General features: G+C 50.5%; 1 protein-coding gene across 3 annotated transcripts in view; it reads right to left on the bottom strand.

Annotated features, from left to right (window-relative positions):
• The window catches only part of AGAP1 (ArfGAP with GTPase domain, ankyrin repeat and PH domain 1), a 549,941-nt gene that overhangs the window by 321,001 nt on the left and 209,928 nt on the right, over nucleotides 1-19,012 (bottom strand). For all 3 annotated transcript variants that reach the window (XM_065880907.1, XM_065880908.1, XM_065880909.1), the window contains exons 4-6: nucleotides 15,835-15,920; nucleotides 11,335-11,476; nucleotides 6,157-6,291 (exon numbers count right to left, since the gene is read on the bottom strand). In XM_065880907.1, coding sequence (XP_065736979.1) covers nucleotides 6,157-6,291; nucleotides 11,335-11,476; nucleotides 15,835-15,920 — 363 coding nt within the window. The remainder of the gene's footprint in view (nucleotides 1-6,156; nucleotides 6,292-11,334; nucleotides 11,477-15,834; nucleotides 15,921-19,012) is intronic.

Raw genomic sequence — 19,012 nt, 5'->3', positions numbered from 1 at the left:
TAATTTGTTCACCTTCTTAGTATATAGTAAATGCCAAATGGACACACATGGCTTGCTTTTGAACATGAAAAATCTTATCTTTGGAAGTACTCTTTTGGAAAAGAAAACATATATATATAAATAACAATAAATTGGCTCCAATCTGATCTCTAACATAATAAAAATAGGAGAAAAACAACAGCATCACTGCAGATAACAACATAGGCCACCCTGCCGGTGAAAACTAAGCTGGTTCCAGGAAAGAATGGAATAGGCCTGACACATCCCTCAGCAGGAGGAACAGAAGACTGTGACGTAAGCAAGACAAGACGGTGCCAGATGATGCCACACTGGGGAGAAAAGCCCAGAAGACTGCTTACAGTTAATGATGCCCTAACACATGCAATTAGGTTCCACAAACTGGGCTCAGGAACACAGCTACCCTTCCTGTACTGGACACTCCTGTAATTAGGGCCAAGCAGCTGCAGACGTTTCATGTGAAAGGGGATTCTCTGTACATCAGGGTTTCAGTCTTTGGAAGCAAAGGCTGGAAAGCACACTGAGGCTGCGTGCGGCACCACAGGACCCCGGGCAGGTCCGCGATCTCTCGGGGCTCGGGCCTCGGCATGAGGGAGCCGACCCCCGGCAGGCGTGAAACCCAAGTAGAACAGCTTCTGCCAAAGCGGTTTCCAGAATGTCGACTGCAGCACGAATCTGAAGAGCTGGGGTGGATGAACTGGGAGATTGGGACTGACATACATACACCACCATGTGTAAAACAGACAACTGAGGGGAACCTACTGTATAGCGCAGGGAGCTCAGCTAGGTGCTCGGTGGTGACCCGGGTGGCTGGGACGGGGAGGCGGGGTGGGAGGGAGGTCCAAGAGGGAGGGCATATAGGGATGTATGTATACACAGAGCTGATTCATTTCGTTGTCCAGCAGAAAGTAACATAACACTGTAATGCAACTGTACCCCAATAAAAAAAAAGAAATAAAGAGCTGGGTGATGGTGTCGAAAGACTGCCACGAGTCTTCCTAGGAGGGGGCTGCTATAGATAAACGTCCACCCCCAGGACGGCTGGAGGGAAGCCTCAGTGAGCAGAAGGTCTAGCAAGAGGCAGACAGCGACCTTCAAATGCTACTGCCCAGCTTTGCCAACCACATGTACCTAAAACTAAATCGTTTCTGTTAATATAAATAAAGCAGATCCATCCTAGAACAGAAGGTCTCCCACGTGAGATGACTGAACCACCCTTGACAAACAGCCCAGTGACCAAACCCAGCAGCCTTGGGCAGAATTAAGCAGGATGGCAATCTGCAGTTTATCTACATCTTGGTCTATACGGATCTTGAGCCGGTCCACCAATTACTGTCAGAGCAGAATCTTGCAGGTAGGTTTCCTACTGTTCAATGAATAGAAGCTTAAGAAGTTAAACCTTTAGTGGGGAGTATGCCTTAATGTGTATAACAGGATGCTCTGAATTAGGATTTAACAAAGGACTACAACTTTAGAATGTATGTGCAAGAATATTAAATTCTGCGTACAACTGATGCTGGGAGCAATAACACAACATCCTGTACATAAAACAATACTGTTTACGATTCATATAAATCTGCATCAACTCATTCTGGGGGCGGGGGAGGGAAGGAGGGAGGGGAAGGGCATAAAGCAGCTTAGATAAAGGAAAGACAAGATGGTGTTCTGTACCAGCAGCTGGTTCTCCTTCGCATTCCGTATAAAGGGAAGCCACTCTTCTTTAGGTATCAGAGATCTTTAAGATATGCAAGCCAGATGCCATCATTTAAAAATTATAAAATATACCGCCAAAACCTTAGAGGTCCATCAGCTCTCTTCCACAAAACGGCAAAACAAACAAACGGATCCTCCCTCATCCCGAGGCTAAGATAACTGTTCTGTGACACAAATCACTATGCTCACCACATGTCCATGACACACCACTGTCACTCCCGGCAAGACAAGCTACAAACACGGACACCCGATATAAGGTGAGATATTTAAAAGTGTTCAAAGAGCGACTAAAATCCACAATTTCCAAAACCCAACCCCAGGAAACTAAAATCATGGCTGCTCTATCGTGAAGACTTTCTTGCCCCCAAGACGGCGCGTGTAACCCTCCAAGGGGCACTTTCACCACCCACACCAATGACTTTTCACTACCTTTAAGCTCTGCTTGGTCTTCTGAGGGAAGAATTTACTTTTTATCCTTAAGCGGTGTTTATTTTAGCTTATCACTGAACGTCTTGCTTGAAAACTCCCACCAGCAACACCACCTTCCTTTACCTGCCCAGAGGCTGAGCTAGAAAGCCATGAAAGACGTGCTCACTGCAAGGGCTCTGGCCACTCAGACCTGGTTCCTTTATAGAAAGTGACACTTCTCTTTTTTAAAAATAAAATTAAAAAAAAAAAATGGGACCAGAGAAACAATACCTGCCGAGAATGAACTTTATTTGCTGCGATCCTGTTTCTGCATGTATCCAGGCCCTGATCTGGACAAATGACCAGGGACTTTCAAAAAACTGAATGCCAGACACAGAAATCACTGCCATATTAAAAACACAACGGCCTGCAGTTCCCTCTCCCAGACATGCCAGGGGCAAACAAAGCAGCACAGAATGGGACTGAGAGACATGGGGTGGGCCCCGGGCAGCCCACAGGGGCCCCAGCACGCCCCGTAGGGCCCTTCTGGGAACCCAGACGAACAGATGGGTAACCAGGCCCCAAGCCAGATTCAGCTGCCCAGATTAAGTAAAAAGCAATGACTGCATTAATTCTCAAAAGGCGAATCTGACTTACAGGAACCCCCTGTGCAGGCCAGATCATTCTTCTCCACAAGCTACACAACCTAAGAAGCAGAGGGTGACCCCAGGCTGTCAAGCAGGGGTGACGGAAAGCACCCTAGTCCGGCACTACCTCTTCTCCGCCCCCAGGCAAGATGTCGCCTGCATTTCTGGGTGACTATTCTAAGTTTATCTTCCCTGCTGGACTTCCACTTCACCAAGACAGGGGCCCTGACTGTGCTTCCAGGCATGAGGAAGGCTGGTGCTCAACTAAGGGAATGAATGAACGAACGCAACAACCAACCTACTTCGCTTCCTCCTGATACCGAGAAGCTAACAGAGAACCTCCCTCCTGAATCACCTTCCAGGAGATATGTGACTACACCAGCAAAACCATCCTGTTTCTCCACTATTTTCACATTCTGTCTTCTGTTTTAGGACACTTAAAGAAGCAAAGACTAAGGTCCCTGGTCTCTTACAAAGCAGGGCTGGGCAGCCAGTTGATCGGGAGCTCGGCCTGCAAGAGCAGGTGGAGGTCGGAGCTGGGGTAACACACCGGGTCTGGATGCTTCTTTGATCGATAAGCTAATGGTTACACAGAAGTTACATGCTTTTTAAAAAATTTTTCTACCATGCAAAGATATAAAAAGTACACAAATAAAAGTAAGCCCTAGGGCATAGAGAAAGCCCTGAAGTCAAAAAAAGAAATCCAGATATACCGAGTCCGTGAGTGGGCAGTGAAGCTGTGCAAAGTGTGCCCTGCCCCCAGCCTGCCCCGGGTATGTGGCAGGACCCAGATGCTCTGTTTTAATGACAAAATGGTTAAGGCTCTAGGCTCCCGGCTCCCAAGACTGGGGTCCAACCCACGCGAGTACCTGTGGTCAAGGTACCTGACCTTTCTGAGCCCTGAGTTCTTTAGCTATAAACCTTCCAAGTTGTTTTTTTTTTTTCTCTTTTCTTCCCTTGAAGATTAAAATGGATGGTTATTGCTAATGATTTCCAAGTCCTGAGTATATTCCCCATTCGTTTAGCCACTACTTTCACCACTAACAATTCAAGAGTTTACGATTAACACATAAAAAGGTTTACCATCAAATTACCACAGAAAATATGCAGAGTAACCGCAATTTTATTTTAGAAACTTAACCTTCACGTAAATAAAAATATTTTAAGAATAAAATCACAACAGTCACAGAAGTTGCAGTATCATGCAGACTTCGTTCAATCCAAATACTCAACGGGAATGTATCGTTTCTAAAGTTAATAACAAAATGTTCTGGAAATCTCGCAAGCCTGTGAAAACTCACACTTCGAGTGTGATATGGTTCACCAGTGGAATCACTGAGGAGCCGTCACAGCAAGGAGACACTGGTATTTTAACCAATGACTTTTGGAAAGGTCCTTCCTCATGCTCCCCTTGCCAGCTTCCAGCTTGAGGATGACAGGGAAGTGCCCCCAGCACACTGGCACCTGCCCACTGCCTCAGATCCCCTGGATGCTGGGCAGGGAAGCTCCATAACTTGTCATCCCCGAGTACTAGTTAGTTTACTATGTATAAGAGGAGTTCATTTATTTATGGGAAGTTCACATTTGCAAACCTCCATCAACGTACAAGGAAAAGCAATCACTGTGGAGAAGAAACTCATCCACGCAACTAAATGCCGATCCTCTACGTCAGGGATGGGCAGACCTTCTGTAAAAGGCCACAGAGTATCTCAGGCTTTCTTGGCCAAAAGGTCCTGCTGGAACCACTCAACTCTGCGGCAACACCCAAGAGCAGCCCAGCGCACCCCTCCCGCAGCCCGTAAACAGAGAAGTCTGTTTATAGAAACGGGCTGTTGGCCAGGTTTGGCCCCTGGGCCCTAGTTTGCAGACCTTTCATCTGTTAATACTCCACTTTAACCATCACAGGGCTTTCCACTATTGGGGCAAACGGCGACCTCGCCCACTGGAGCCCACCCCTCGGGAGAGCCCCACAGGCTTCCCTGCGTCATCCTTCACGGTGTCACTAACGTTCAAGGAGCTGCAGATACTGGCCCTGAACGGCTTTTAAGTGGGGTCTGCTCCCGAGCACGGGTGGGCAGGGCACGAGGAGGCCCACGTAAATGTGCGGTAAAGGACAAAGGGGACGCAGAGCCCTGGGGACTGGGGGCTCTTCTCGGTAGACTCCTGAGCTGGGAGAGGAATGTGACGTGTAGGGACTAAATAGGATAAACGTACTGAAAAATAGGAAAGGCTGGAAATTATCTGGGAGGCGGATAAGAGGAAAGAGATGGCAGGCTTAGAAAAGGAACTGGCTGCTAAGGAAAGTGGAAGAAAATGCGAAGTTAAAAACTGGACACAATCTTTGAAATTTAATAAAATGGCGGGAGTGTGCAATTCCTGTAATTTTCTCTGAAAGCTCGTTTGGACATTTAAAAAAAAAGCATGACCTGCCCGGTTTAGGGAAGTGCTGGGAGCACCCCATCATTACTACTCTTCCTGGCATTAACAGTCTCCCCAGGGCAAGGCCTCCACGACCCCAGGAGCAAGGGCGGCCTCCAAGGAGACCAAGCCTGGCTGCCCTGCTCAGCCCCCAACAAGCCCCGGCACAGAGCTGGGGATGCAGAGGTGGGTCTAAACCAGATTAACCCAGAAGAGGAGGGGGCCTAGGATCCCCATGACGCCCATCAGAAACAGAAGCCTCTGCTGGGAGCATCCTTCTCCCGGGTCCTTGATGCTTAACCTACCCCAGACCCTCCCCGACCCCACTAGACCAGGGACCACCTTCCCCGCTACAGACCCCGCCCCCCGCCTCCCTCTCATCCCCACCTGCTCTCTCCCCCGCCCTCCCGGCCTGACGTCTGCCATCACAGTTGTGTAAGGGGGGACCTCTGCTCCACCAGGAGAACTTCCTGTCTGAGGGGTGGCTGTCCTGGAGGTGAGGGATCAAGAAGGAGGCAAAGAAACAGTTCCCAAATGCTGGCGCCCACTCCCAGCCACCGGCCCTAAGGCGTACTTACTTCTGGCCAAACTTGACTCTCTCTCTTTTCTGCTTACTCTCCTCCAAACCCAGCCTGAAACACTTAAACTTTTTTTTTTTTAATGGGGCTGAATAAAGAATGAGCATCTACAGTGAAGCAGAAATGATGCGTGTGTATGTATGACACGTCCTGTGCGTAAATAACCATTTGAGAAATGCTTCATCCTGTGCACAAAGAGGTCACCAGTGGTACACACAGGACTGTTTCAGTGTGGATGCTCAGCGCACCCCCTGAACACGACCCGGGGCTGAGGGTCCCCCTCCTTGTAGGGAGCGCTCGGGGTCACGTCATCCACGTGGACCAGTGACCAGTGTGAGGTGAATGGATGCTGCAGGCACAGCGTGAGTATTTACCGTCCTGGAAGACCCTCTCCACGTTCAGCCCGTACGTGGCGCACGTCTCGTAGTACGTGCACCTCTTGAGGTCGCTGGAGAGCTTCCGCGCCCTGGCGTCGTCGATGACCCGCGGGTTGGTGGAGCTGATGGCATCTGCAACAGACCGACAAGAAGTGGCGACATGGTGACCACGAGCGGCCTGGGGACGTCCCACCACTCACGGCCCCCAGAAGCTCAAAACCTGCCCCACGCTCAACACTGCTGGGATTCTTTTCAGGACCTGGAGTTTTCAAAACACCATTTATCCCCAAAATAATCATCCCAGACACCACAACGATCAGGTGTTTCAGAGGATCCTGCTTCTGAACATGAAATGAAAGAATGTCCCTGAAGACCAGAAGGAAAGGGTAAGAGATAAATGTGGCTCCAGAGGAAAATGCTTTAACAAGGAAAACCGCACGGTCACTACGTGTGGTGACCTTCTCGGCACACGGCACCCGGGAAACGCACGCCCTCCATCTGCCCGCTGGACACACGCTCATGGAGCCCTGTTGGGTGCCTGGCCCAGTTCTAGGCACAGGGATGCCCCCCAGGGAACAAAACTCTGTGCTCTCACAGAGGGGACATTAGGTCAGCTGGGGAGGGAGGCAGAAAAATAAGTAAGACACAAACGAGGAAGGACGACAGGTGTAGGATGGGACGTAGGGTAGGAGCTGGGTCACAGGGCAGGGGTCAGAGAAGCCACACCTGCAGCAGGTGGCGGGTGGGGGAGGGTGCCTGGGGCAGGGGGCGGCAGAGCACCGAGCATTTAAGGGGGACCCAAGGGCGAGGCAGGAGTGGGAGGGGGCCTGGGGCACTGGAGGGTGTGTCACAGACTAGTGTGCGAACCACGTTGGCTCTTAACAGGTGGCTCGGGTGGGGGACTTCCCTGGCAGTCCAGTGGTTAAGACCTCGCCTTCCAAGGCACGGGGTGCGGGTTCGATCCCTGGTCGGGGAGCTGAGATCCCACATGCCTCGCGGCCAAAAAAAAAAAAAAACAGAACATAAAATAGAAGCAATATTGTAACAAATTCAATAAAGACTTTAAAAGTGGTCCTCATCAAAAAAAAATAAAAGAAGATGGCTCGGCTGGGAGACACCCCTCACCTCCTTCAGGACCTGTGTACAGATGGGGGCATCTGAGCCGCGAAACACATGTCAGGCACCAGCCACTAGTCTCCTAATAAAAAGAAATGCAGCCCTTCTTTTCTTTCAGCTCGGCATCCACGAGGCCCTCTCCCCGTTCATTCTGTTACTACTGAGTAACTGGGGGGCAGCCACACGCCCCGCACACAGGACCAGAGGACGGGCTGAGACGTTCCGGCCGGCGTGCTACCCTGCGACGACACACACTTTACAGGGCTGCTCCTGACGTGGCATTTTCCCCGAGGGCACGAAAGCTCCTGAGTTACAGGAAACACTCAAGATCTCTTTAACCAAAAACCCGCCACCGGGATTTTCTGTACTAGTCCAGGGAAAAGCAGTGTAAGTCACACAAGACAGTGACAACCTTTTAAATGTCTGCTGTTGCACAGGAAGTGCCTGAGGCACTCAAATTCCTGGAAGTAGTAAACAAAAGGGACATCTTGAGGGAATAATTTATTGATTTTTTTCCCTCTCTTTCTCTTCTCCTTACTCCCTATTTTTTCTGTTTTTCCGAGTCCGATGGAATAGGTTTAACTGAGCGTTCTGAATTACTCCTAGAGAAACTATGATTCAGGACCCTTCTCCTGACAATGACCGGAGCCACATCAAACAGATGTTCCAGAACATTCCCTGGCAGGGCCTGTTAGAGGGATTTCTTCAAACACTATCTCGTCCTGTCTTCTTACCTTACAGAATAAGAAATTTGACTTGGATTTCATAACGCTTAAGAAAAAGAAGTTTGGTTTTTTTTTTTAAGGTGTAAACATCTTTTAAGAAAACAGTAGAAAAAAAGTTAGAAACCCAGAATTTTCCAGTGCTTTGGTATAAACTAGAAAATACACGCCACAGAGCATGAATCCAGCTTCAGATTTATCCTGACCCCGTAATCCCCCAGGCCCTCCTTCCCCGGTGGGTGCCCACTCATTTCTGTCCCATCTCAGCTTCCTTCCAAGATACACTGTCATGTGTCAGAAACAGACCCTACACTTGAATGCTCTTCTGGTCTTATTTTTCATTCCTCTTGTGACTCTGCATCTTTTTACAGCTCGGGCTTCGCCCTCCAATCAAGGTGATCTTCAAGTCTTTAAAACAGATGTTTAAGAGACATCACACCATCACCTTGTCCTCTTAGGAACATCCTCCAGCTCCCCGATGGTACCCGGGAGAGAACACGTCCCCCCACCTCTGGGTAAGGCCCCACACCCCACGTACCCTTCAGGAATTATCTTAATTCTTCTCCATCTTCTCCATCCCATAATCTCCTATCTTGAGGCCACCAGCCCCGACCAGCTGGGAGGGAAACCTGAGATCCCCTCAGCCGTTGTCTCTGGCACCCCACGCAGCCTGTACAGCATCAGGACAAGCGTGGCTTCACAGAAAGCGAAACGAGTTAATGGTACCTACGGGTGGAACCTTCCAGAAGCCCACACTCACTCCACCTTCCTGCCACGGGGGCTTCCAGGGTGCTCTGGGAATCAGAGGTCTGGCTGATGACCACGAGGAGCCCTCAGGTGAGGACGGTTCCTAACTGATAACATTCCCGTCCTGCTCCTTTGGGACATGGCTTTGCTGAAGTCCAAACAGGTCTCACAAATGAATATGAGGGGACAGGGAACAAGCCCTCCAGGAGTGCTCCCAGGTGCTCGCTGGGTGCAAGCTCCCAGGTGTACCTTGCAGGTACACGGCCCTCAATCGACAGACGCTTATAAAACTAGAGGGAATAAAAGGGGGCCGGTTCCTCCACATCAGGGCTTCCCCAGAGCCTCTGTGGAGCCATCCCCAGGCCTCCCTGAGACACAGACCATCCACCATCCTGGTGGGAGGTGAAGATGTGCCTTCCTTCAGCTGGGGTGGGAGACACAGAGGCTGCACTTATCTCCAAGGTCCGGAGCAGGGAGAGATATCATCTGCAATCCCAACAAGACCTCAGGAAAACTGGCCACATGTGGAAACATCAGGAACACAAGCAACCACGCCCTCGACACTGGTGTGCCCACGGATGCCCCCACTGCCTTACGGGATTTCCTCCCTTCAAGGCCTGGCAGCGTCAAGGTCAACAGCGGCCTGGAGCGAGTGATGCGGGGTTTGCACGGCCCCGTGCAGGGACCGCAGACTCGCCACCCCTACTACCCAAAACACTGCTGTGTAGGAAAGACAACAAACTGATCAAAATTACCTTTCTGGCCTGGATTGAAAACCTACCTGCCCTTTATCCCGGTGAGTCCACCGCAGAAAGGCATTCTGCATCCTGAACACAGATCCCCTGAACCCAGGCGGCTGGTAAGGAGCCGTCCATACAGACCCTGCTTTGGCTCAGAAATGCCCTCGGTAGGCCTGCAGGAAGAGGCGCTTACTGGAAATTAACTGCCTCGATGTCGATTTCAAGGCAGCTTGAAGCAAGGTCTTCTTTAGACGAGCTGCCCACTATAAAATATTATGTATTAAGAATTTTCAGGAGGCCAACTCAAATATGCCAATTCTGTACATCCGAACAAGAACCAAGGGCTTTTTACTGGCGTGCCTTGTCTCCCAGTGACCACCAGAGGGCGCTTTGGGCATAAAAAACCTCTCACGTCCCATGTTGGTCTAAATCCACCTCTGCTCTGAAGGTTTCAGGTGTGAGACCGCTGGCCACGACATATATATGCTATTAAAAAAAAAAAAAACAAACAAAGAGGGGGGACTTCCCTGGTGGTGCAGTGGTTAAGAATCCGCCTGCCAATGCAGGGGACACGGGTTCGAGCCCTGGGCCGGGAAGATCCCACATCCCGTGGAGCAACTAAGCCTAGGCATCGTAACTACTGAGCCTGCGCTCTAGAGCCCACGAGACACAACTACTGAGCCCGTGTGCCTAGAGCCTGTGCTCCACAACAAGAGAAGCCACCGCACCGCAACGAAGAGTAGCCCCAGCTCACTGCAACTAGAGAAAGCCCGCGCACGGCAACAAAGACCCGATGCAGCCAAAAAAAGGGGGGTGGGGTGGGGATTGGCAATGAAGTTCTCTCCATGAAAACCCAACCCTCACGTTTTACATCTAGCACCCTGAGCAGATGACTTTAGTTTATTCCACACTTTTTTCTCCCAACACACACACCCACTCCACGATTCAGGCTTATCCTGCCAAGGCAGCAGATTACCCCGCCAGAGCTCTCAGTTATATTGGATCTGGTGCCACGCACGCAGCTAATTGTTCTTGCTTGTTTGACGCAGCTGGTTTCTTATTTGGAAAAGTCTTACATCAGGGCATGCAAGGGCAGACCAGATGTGCTCATTCTAAAGGAATTAACAAAAACAGAACCTGCACCAAAAAATGAAAGGAAAATCCAGTGTTTCTTGACATGATTATATTTTTTAAGTTCCCCATTTTTCTGACAAAGCAGTTTTAAAGTTAACCTTCATCTGACTTTTAAAAACATTCCGTATGACCCCTTAGTTAAGTCCCCAGTGGCAGGTACCAGCACATAAATGAATCTATGATCAAGGGCATAGTAAGTGATGTCACTTTACTAAAAGACCAAGTTTTAAGTGTCCTAGAAAAAAACACAAAACGTACCCACATGGTAAGATTCTATGCTTTCTAAGGGATCTGCTAAAAATGAGATACAGCTCGTAAGACATTAAGAAATAGAGCAGAATAAAACAAAACTCTGCATTATATCAGAAATCAGTATTAAAGGTACAAAGGTTAACATAAATAACCTTTTAGGGCGCTTATATATTATTTTGTAAGAGAGGATTAAGATATCCTAATATAGAAATTAGAGCACTTGGGAGTGTAGGGGGGGTGTTTTGTTTTGAAGTTGCCAAGTGACTTCTCCACTGAATCAAATCAGGAAGTGTGACAGTTTCAGTTTCATGGATGCTCACTGTAAAAAGGGAGCCTTCAGTAGGAAATTACTACTTCTTTAAACCGTTTCCAAACCCCTCCACTCTGAAAACACAGGCCAGGAATCACTTACTGCTCAACTGCTGGAGCCACAGAAGCACAACCTGCCCTCGGACACCACTCACCCTGGGTTCCCACCAGGACCAGCGGAATCTCACTCGTGTTCCGGTAGTTGGCCATCCGGCTGTAGTAGTGGTAGACCGTCTGGAAACTTATCTCATCCTCCAAGCTGAAGACAAATATAACAGCGTCCACCCACATGGCAAACTGGGGAGAAAAGAAAGGCAGGTGAGCAGGAGATATTGAGTGAGGAGCTCACGAGAGAAAGGCAAAGGAGCAGCACGGGGTCACCTTCATGAACACGGGACGAAAGGCCGGCAGACACGCCTCCAGCCGGGCCACGTCCGACGTCTTATAGCGCATCGCTGGGGCGTCACGAACGCCCTTCTCATCCTCGCACAACACGCCTGTGATGGCCCTCAGCCCCTTCCCACCCAGGCCACGCTGTCTCCAGAGTAAAACCAGACATCCTTCCCCGAGGGAGTGTCTGCCCTCTGGCCCGACTCGGCCAATGGAAGGCAAACCCCGCGCACAGCAGAGCCGACCTGGAGATAGGCACGGAGGGCGGCCTTGCAGCTTCCTGTTTCACCCCAAACTCCCCGAGGAGGCCGCCCAGGAAGCCGTGCTGGACCCCTGAGATGGGGCTCTTCCTCTGGGTGCCCACGGCTCAGAAATCCTCCACCTCCAGGGCCAACCAACTACTCCGTCAACATGTGAGGCCTTCGTATCGTAAAGATCAGCCGCCCCTGATTAATTCCAGCACCCTTCAAGGAAATTATGACTCACTGCCGGAGAAGTTAACAAAAGCAACGAACAAAACTTAGGGGAAAATAATGAAAACCCCACAACGGCCCAACTCCTGTCATTTTATTCTCACTTTTCTTGCATCCAGCTGAACTCACATCAGATCCTCTCTCTGGCAAATAACCACACCCTCAAGCGCGTGTTATCCCGTGGAACACCCATAACCGTCTTGTAAAGCTGGAGCCAAGAGAGGAGAGGGTCCTGGAAGCTCAGCAGCTTCCCAGGGCTCCCAGGGTCACAGAGGTGGCGCTGAGGAAGAGACTTGGCGCCAGAGACCCTTCTCTTTGGTGAAAGACCCAGGTGAAAATCAAAAAAAAAAAAATGCCCCACATGCTTTCTCTAAAAGAACCTGCAGCTCCCACTAAGTTCTGCTGGTCAAGGCATCAGCTCTAATGTTTGGTGAAATTTTTAGTGGGTTAAGCTCTGACTTCCACATATAAATGAAAAGCGTATTCAGTTACAAATGGAGGTTTTACGCAACAAAACGTAAATACACCTGAAGTTCAAATGATAAATATGAAATTAAATGAGAAAGAGAACTTGGGGCCAGTAGCCTTGGGACTGGCTGATGCCTCGTGAGGGCCCAGGACTCAGGCTGACACGGCATCTCCTTCTCCCCTTCTCTACCTTGAGATGTGTTTTCCTTTCTCTTCCCAAGAATCGGGGAGAAGTCAGCTTCCCCACGCCCACGCGCACCTTACGAATGCTTGTGGTCCCTGGGACCAGCCCGCACCTCCCAAAACTGACAACCACCTGACCCTCCGTGCAGAGGAAATGCAAACCAGGCCACATCCTCTCAAGGGTGCATCCTGAGAGCCCCAGGGCCTAGTGAGCAGTGGGCACTCCATAGATGTCCCCCATCCACCCCAGCGGCTTCTCCACCAACTGCCAAAAAAACCCCAACCGGCAGAGTTTTCACACCACCTAACAGGACACCGGTATCCACAAAATCCTGCAACTTCACTCACGAAGCCGTCATTACCTTCGCAGACTATATGACATGATCTGCGACAGTGGAAACAAACATCATGCTCACGTGTGCCTGGGAGTGGTGACTTGAAAACGGTTCTTTTCCTTGAATGTCCGAGTACACTCGGCCTAGTTTTGAAAGGCTCCATCTGACATCCCCTCAAAGCAGAAATCTGCACTTTGACCGGGGTAAGCTTCTAGCCTAACGATGCTTCTGTGGGAAGTATGTGCTAGAATAAGGGACTGGTCCTCAGGGAAACTCACGGCCAGAGGCCAAGACAGAGACCTCCTGGGGGCCCTGGTTCTACCCCCGGCGGGGCGGGGGTGTGGGCCGGCCACCTCGGCCTGTGCCCTGATGCCATGAGATCTCAGGGCGTCAGCGTCCTTGGTGACGGGAACGCTCAGAGCATCGTCTCCCAGGGTCATCTCGAGGATTAAGGGAGCTGCACCACTCAGGGAAGGTGGCGGGGCAGGGGGCTCAACCAGTGTTACCGATTCACAATATGTGTGCTTTCCAGACATGAGAAGAAACTTATAAGAAGGGCTCCATTATTGCTCACAGGCCTTAAGTTTTTTTGTTTTATTCTTAAAAGCCAATTCTTTAATTAATCAGGGACTAAAAGGAAGGAAAACGTTTCTGTGTCGAATGACATCACATGTCCTAAGCATCTGAGGCTTCGGAAAAGATGTATTCCACAGGAATACGTGCTTCCTAGAGGAAAGATGCTTCTCAGAGGGTACCTACCACTGGAAAGGAAAACCCCTGGGATTTTTAATGTCACCGTCTGGGGATGTGGGGAAACACTGGGCCTGAGCTTCGTAATAAGAGATCCACCCCCCAAAATACTTTCATTAAAAAGGCAACCCCAACAGCAATCATGGCTGATGAAACCTTCAGGGTGGGGCAGTGCTCCGAGCCCCTAATTCCTCGGGCTGGAGTTCCCTCTCCAGTGTGGGCCTGGGGCTCCTTGGGAGACTGGTCTCACTGCGGTTAAACTCTGGCCCAGGGCAGCCTGCTCACTGCTCCGCGACTGGCGTCAGGGGAAGCGCCGTGTCTCTGCAGCCCTGGGCCCCCCAGCATCCCATCCCTGGCAGCATCCCTGGACAGCAGCGCCTCTGAAGCCACTACACCAGCTCCAACATGCGCTTCTATACGTCTCTCAACTTTCTTCTTAGATTCTTTATGTCAGAGCTAAGGTGTGCTCTTTACATGTGAGATTGCCCCTGGTCACTCCAAAACATTTACGAGCTAGAAAAGCGGAAAATCACCCAGGTGACACCCACACTTTACCTACGTCATTCTCCTATTACCACCTGCCTCGGACGGAACCCTTGTGATAGCAGGACAGACGTCCCACGGGCGAAGGACCACTCAGAAAAAGTGATTGAGCTTTTAGCACCATCGTGAACCTTCTAGGACGGTGTCAGACATCACACCCTGTCCTGCTTAAGTATAAAGTAACAGATGTGCGCTGAACCCGAGCTCTCACAGCTCCGTAACCTACCCTTTTTCATGTTTAACATGTCTTCAGTGTTTCCTTACTCTCATCGACTATGCTGTTTCAGCAAAGCAAAAACAAATCTTTTCCACACTTTAACTAACGTCTTTGAACATACCTTATGGTATCTTCAGAACGTACCTTATGGACTGCTTTGTTTCACGGTTTGACAGCATTTTTCTTTTAAATACTGGTACAGCTTACAATCAGTGGCATTTTAGACTCACTAAAACATGGTAAATCCACGCCATTTTCCTGTAGAGCTGCATACCCCTCAGTGTGTGGAGTTCTAGAACTTTAACAACCTCCATATTCAACATCGTTCACTTAAATCACCAATAATCCCGTGTCGCACTTGCACCAAAGGCTAAGTTCAAGAAAGAGCGCCAGAGGGAATCTTAATACTAAGTTCGCATTAATGGGTCTTGACTATTACTAGCCCTCGGTCCCTTCAAAGTGTTCAGCTAGTAAAATTATATAAGTACAGTAATAAACTGGAGAGGAAGTAAACCAAAGAAAAAGGTTTTCCACACTCATGCTGGTTTTCTTCCCTCCGCAACACCCATTTTTCAAGGAACTTTCAAAGAAATCAGACCGTGCTGCATCCTGGTTTGTGGCGGAGAATGATCCGGGCTGAGAAGCCTGGTGGGCAGCCTGGCAGTAGTGCTCAGGTTTCCAAATCCCATCCAACTTTCTAAATGACTGTACTGCTCTAGAGATCAAACACAGGATAAAAGGAGAAAAAAAGGGCTATAGACACTTCCAGATGTCAATTCAGCTGAGATGACACATCAGTGCAGATTCTGCTCTTCCTTCCGCCTTAAGAAACGCAAAGTGGGGCTTCCCTGGTGGTGCAGTGGTTGGGAGTCCACCTGCCGATGCAGGGGACGCGGGTTCGTGCCCCGGTCCGGGAAGATCCCACGTGCCGCGGAGCGGCTGGGCCCGTGAGCCATGGCCGCTGAGCCTGCGCGTCCGGAGCCTGTGCTCCGCAACGGGAGAGGCCACAACGGTGAGAGGCCCGCGTACCGCAAAAAAACAAACACAAAAACAAAAACGCAAAGTGAAAATCAGCCACACAGCCCAAACTTCCCTCTAGGTTTCTGTCTGAAGGAACAACAGAATTAGTCTCTCAGGGATGAGAAAAACCTCAGTCACAGAAAGCAGTTTCCTGGGGCCTCTCTCTCACCTTTTCTTGTATGCACCTGACCGACTTCTTAGACGCACCTGTGGAGTCAGACCCTTCCCAAGGAGGCACAGGTGAAAGCTGGTCACCAGTGTGCGCGCAGTACTCACCTGTGCCTCTGGAGGGCCCCCTTCATCTCTGATCAGCAGCAGATAGCTCTGTCCGTCAACAACAATCTCTTTCTTGAATCTGCCACCTGCCATACACACACAAAAAATCTTGTTACGCGGGAAAGACAGAGCGAGGGGAGGGCAAACAGACGTGGGCTTCGCTTGTGGAAAAATACACCCTAGGCTGTGGCCCTGGGGGCAGCCCTGAGTGTTTAGTAGGAGTGGGCTGCGGCTCTGCCTCCAGGGACCCCTGGACTTTAAAAGAACTACTGAACTCAGATTCAAATATCCATCCTTAAGAACCCGTGTTCCTTTCTAATTAGAATACACAGCCTCCATGCAATGCCAGGATCACTCGTGGCTCAGAAGCGTGGGATTTTAATGCAGGCTTTGTGTGTAAATTCAGGAATTCTCTCTCCCTGGGAACACGCTGATACCGAGTCCAGAAACAGAGAGCACGGAAATTGTTCTCTCGTTGGGTTCACAAAACCGAAACGAATTGTATCTGCTGATCAGGGGCCCGGTCTCCAGCACGTTGGCAAATTCAAGGGCTGAGAATCTGTATTCTCCTCAAGAGAAACCCAGTTCTTGGAAGGAAAACATAGAACAGCATGGGGATGGTGTTTCCGTGTTCACAGTTCACAGGAAAGGGAAGGGTGCTCAACTACTACACACGGGTTAGACACAAACTACTGGATGGCAGCTCCGCACAGGTGGAGACACAGCAGTGCAGCTGGCGGACGGAGAGCGTTAGAGACCACGCTGGGTTAGCGAGAGACCACCAGGGGCCCCGCCGGAACGCTGGGGGTACGGGGGTGGCCACGTGAAGGCGGCAGGGGCTGACCCCTCCCACGCCCAGGTGCCTCAAGCATCTCCCCTCAGCGCCCCGGTTCGGACTGCTGGGCAGCGGGAAATACGTCCACTTCTGGGTCCCTCTGCCACACCCTCTGCCACCTCCAGAGACAAACGACCTTCCCACGCTCTGGGCTCTGAGCCTGCCGCAGTCACCCCTCACTGGGCTTCGGAACTCGTGGTCTCGAGGGGAACACGCCAGCACCGGCGCTCACTTCAGCTCCTCGGCACAGAGGCCTTCCAGAATCACCAGCTAACCCCGAATAACTGGAAGCCCGCGAACCTCGCTGGTGGAGCTTCCCCACCGGCCCCAGAGGCTGGGTGCCGGCCCCCTGTCCCCCGGAGTCACACCTGGCTCTCCGCCACGGTGGCCCCTCGACGACGCGGACCTTCCCTCCGAGAGTCCGGGGTTTGGGCCATCCCAGCGCCCGAGAAGCAGAAACTAGACTCTCCGTCCCAAACCACCCCACCTCACCTCACCGCACCCCTAAGAAGTGTCCGCAGGTGGGCCTCTGCCACGTGAGGCTGGGGCGGTCCGCGGGGAGGTTGCCTCCGCAAGCGAGCACGCATGCGCACACCGCTCCCGCCCCGCATTCCCCCCACCCCTCCGCCCCGGGCACCCCGTCACAGGCAAGATGCACGTGCTTAAAGAACAAAACTTCAAAAACCGAAGAAAACTTTCCAACTTTAAAACGGAGGAACTCTCATTTTGATCCCCCTCACCGCCGACACCGAAAAGGGAGGGCAGACTCCGTGGAGAACGGACGGAGGGAAACACATCTGATGGCTGGGGGCGGGGGACAGAGCGCATGCGCGCTGGACCAGACGGGCTAAGGCCCGCTCTGCACCTGCGCATCTGGCTGTAGGAGGATCCACAGTGATTCACGGTCCCTGTGCCCCGCAGCTCCCCCAAACGAGCCCTGACTCCCAGCATCTGAGCGCATGGAGGCCAGCCCTGGTCTGATGAACTCAGGTTCGACCTCCACGAGCCTTCACAGCTGCCCTGGGCACGCTGGTCTCACACGGCCAATTCCTCACTAGTCCGCGTGGTCTCCAGAGCAGGAGGGGGGAGCTCCCACAGTACCAGCACCCCTCCGCTGCCAGCCGCCTCCCCCCATCTCCCTGGGGAGCAGGCACCCGGTGGGCGTCACCACGCAGCTCTCCCGGAATGACACCCGCTGATGGCCCTGCTCCTCCCCTGGGTCTCTATGCCCTCGTGTGTCTTACAGGGTAAGGGCTTGTTGGATGAATTTCACATCTATTCGTTCATTCACTTTCACATATTTTTGTAGAGTCACGACCCCAAGTTATGTGTCCAGATAGCTGAATGACAATACCAAAGTTAAGACAGGTTTGCAGAGTTCTTTCTGCTCCTCCGCTTTGTAACCTCAAGCAGAGGCCTCTAGATCTAATTTTCATCAGCTCTAAAAGGAGGGGTGATTCTCTCCTCCATCCTTAAGGCCCCTTCCAATTCTAAAATCACTTTTCATTTCCCCCCTAAGATATGTAATTAGTACGTCTCTTCAATATTTTACAATTGCAAATATTAGACACTTGCAATGGACTTCTGTGTTTTCTCTGGTGTTACACATACATCAGGAAACAAAAATGAAACACTCAAATGCATTTGCCATGAACCCAAAGGTTTGATTAGATAAAATTCAGCCAGGTGTTTAAGCACCCAGATTGTGAAAAAGTAAGACTATGATTAATAAAATTATATATAAAAAATAAACTCCTACTGCTGATAGACTGTCAGCAGGCTCAACGGGAACATCGACAACTGGGTACTGGAGAAACACAGCCCAGCAGGTAAATAAAATTAGACTTTAAAATCCGTTTCCTACAGTTCACTTTAGAGACACAAAGGGAAAAAACCTTGGGATGAAGTTGGGGGTGGTACCAAGCTGGTCTACACTCCCCAGGGGCCACCTCTCTCATTATCTGAAATTCAAACCCACCATCCATCCCAGCCATTAGATCTTTCCCTACCGAAATATTAGAGCACACTACCAAACTCTACGTCCAACTTCATTTCTAATGCAGATTTTTAAATGCCTATTTTACAATCCTATTTCCAATTACAGTCATCCCTCAGACTTCACAGGAGACTAGTTCCAAAATCCCTTATATAAAATGGTGCAGTATTTTCATATAACCTACACACATCCTCCCGTATACTTTGAATCATCTCCAGATTACCTGTAATATCTCGTACGGTATAAACACCGCGTAAATAGCTCTAAGTTCAACATAAATGTTACGTAAATGGCTGCCAACATGAGACGAATTCAAGTTTTGCTTTTTGAAACTTCCTGTAATTTTT

This window comes from Phocoena phocoena, chromosome 7 (genome assembly GCF_963924675.1).
Source record: "Phocoena phocoena chromosome 7, mPhoPho1.1, whole genome shotgun sequence".
NCBI classification, from domain to species: domain Eukaryota; kingdom Metazoa; phylum Chordata; class Mammalia; order Artiodactyla; family Phocoenidae; genus Phocoena; species Phocoena phocoena.
The sequence above is the reverse complement of the archived record's forward strand: the minus strand, read 5'-3'. Positions and strand labels throughout refer to the sequence as shown.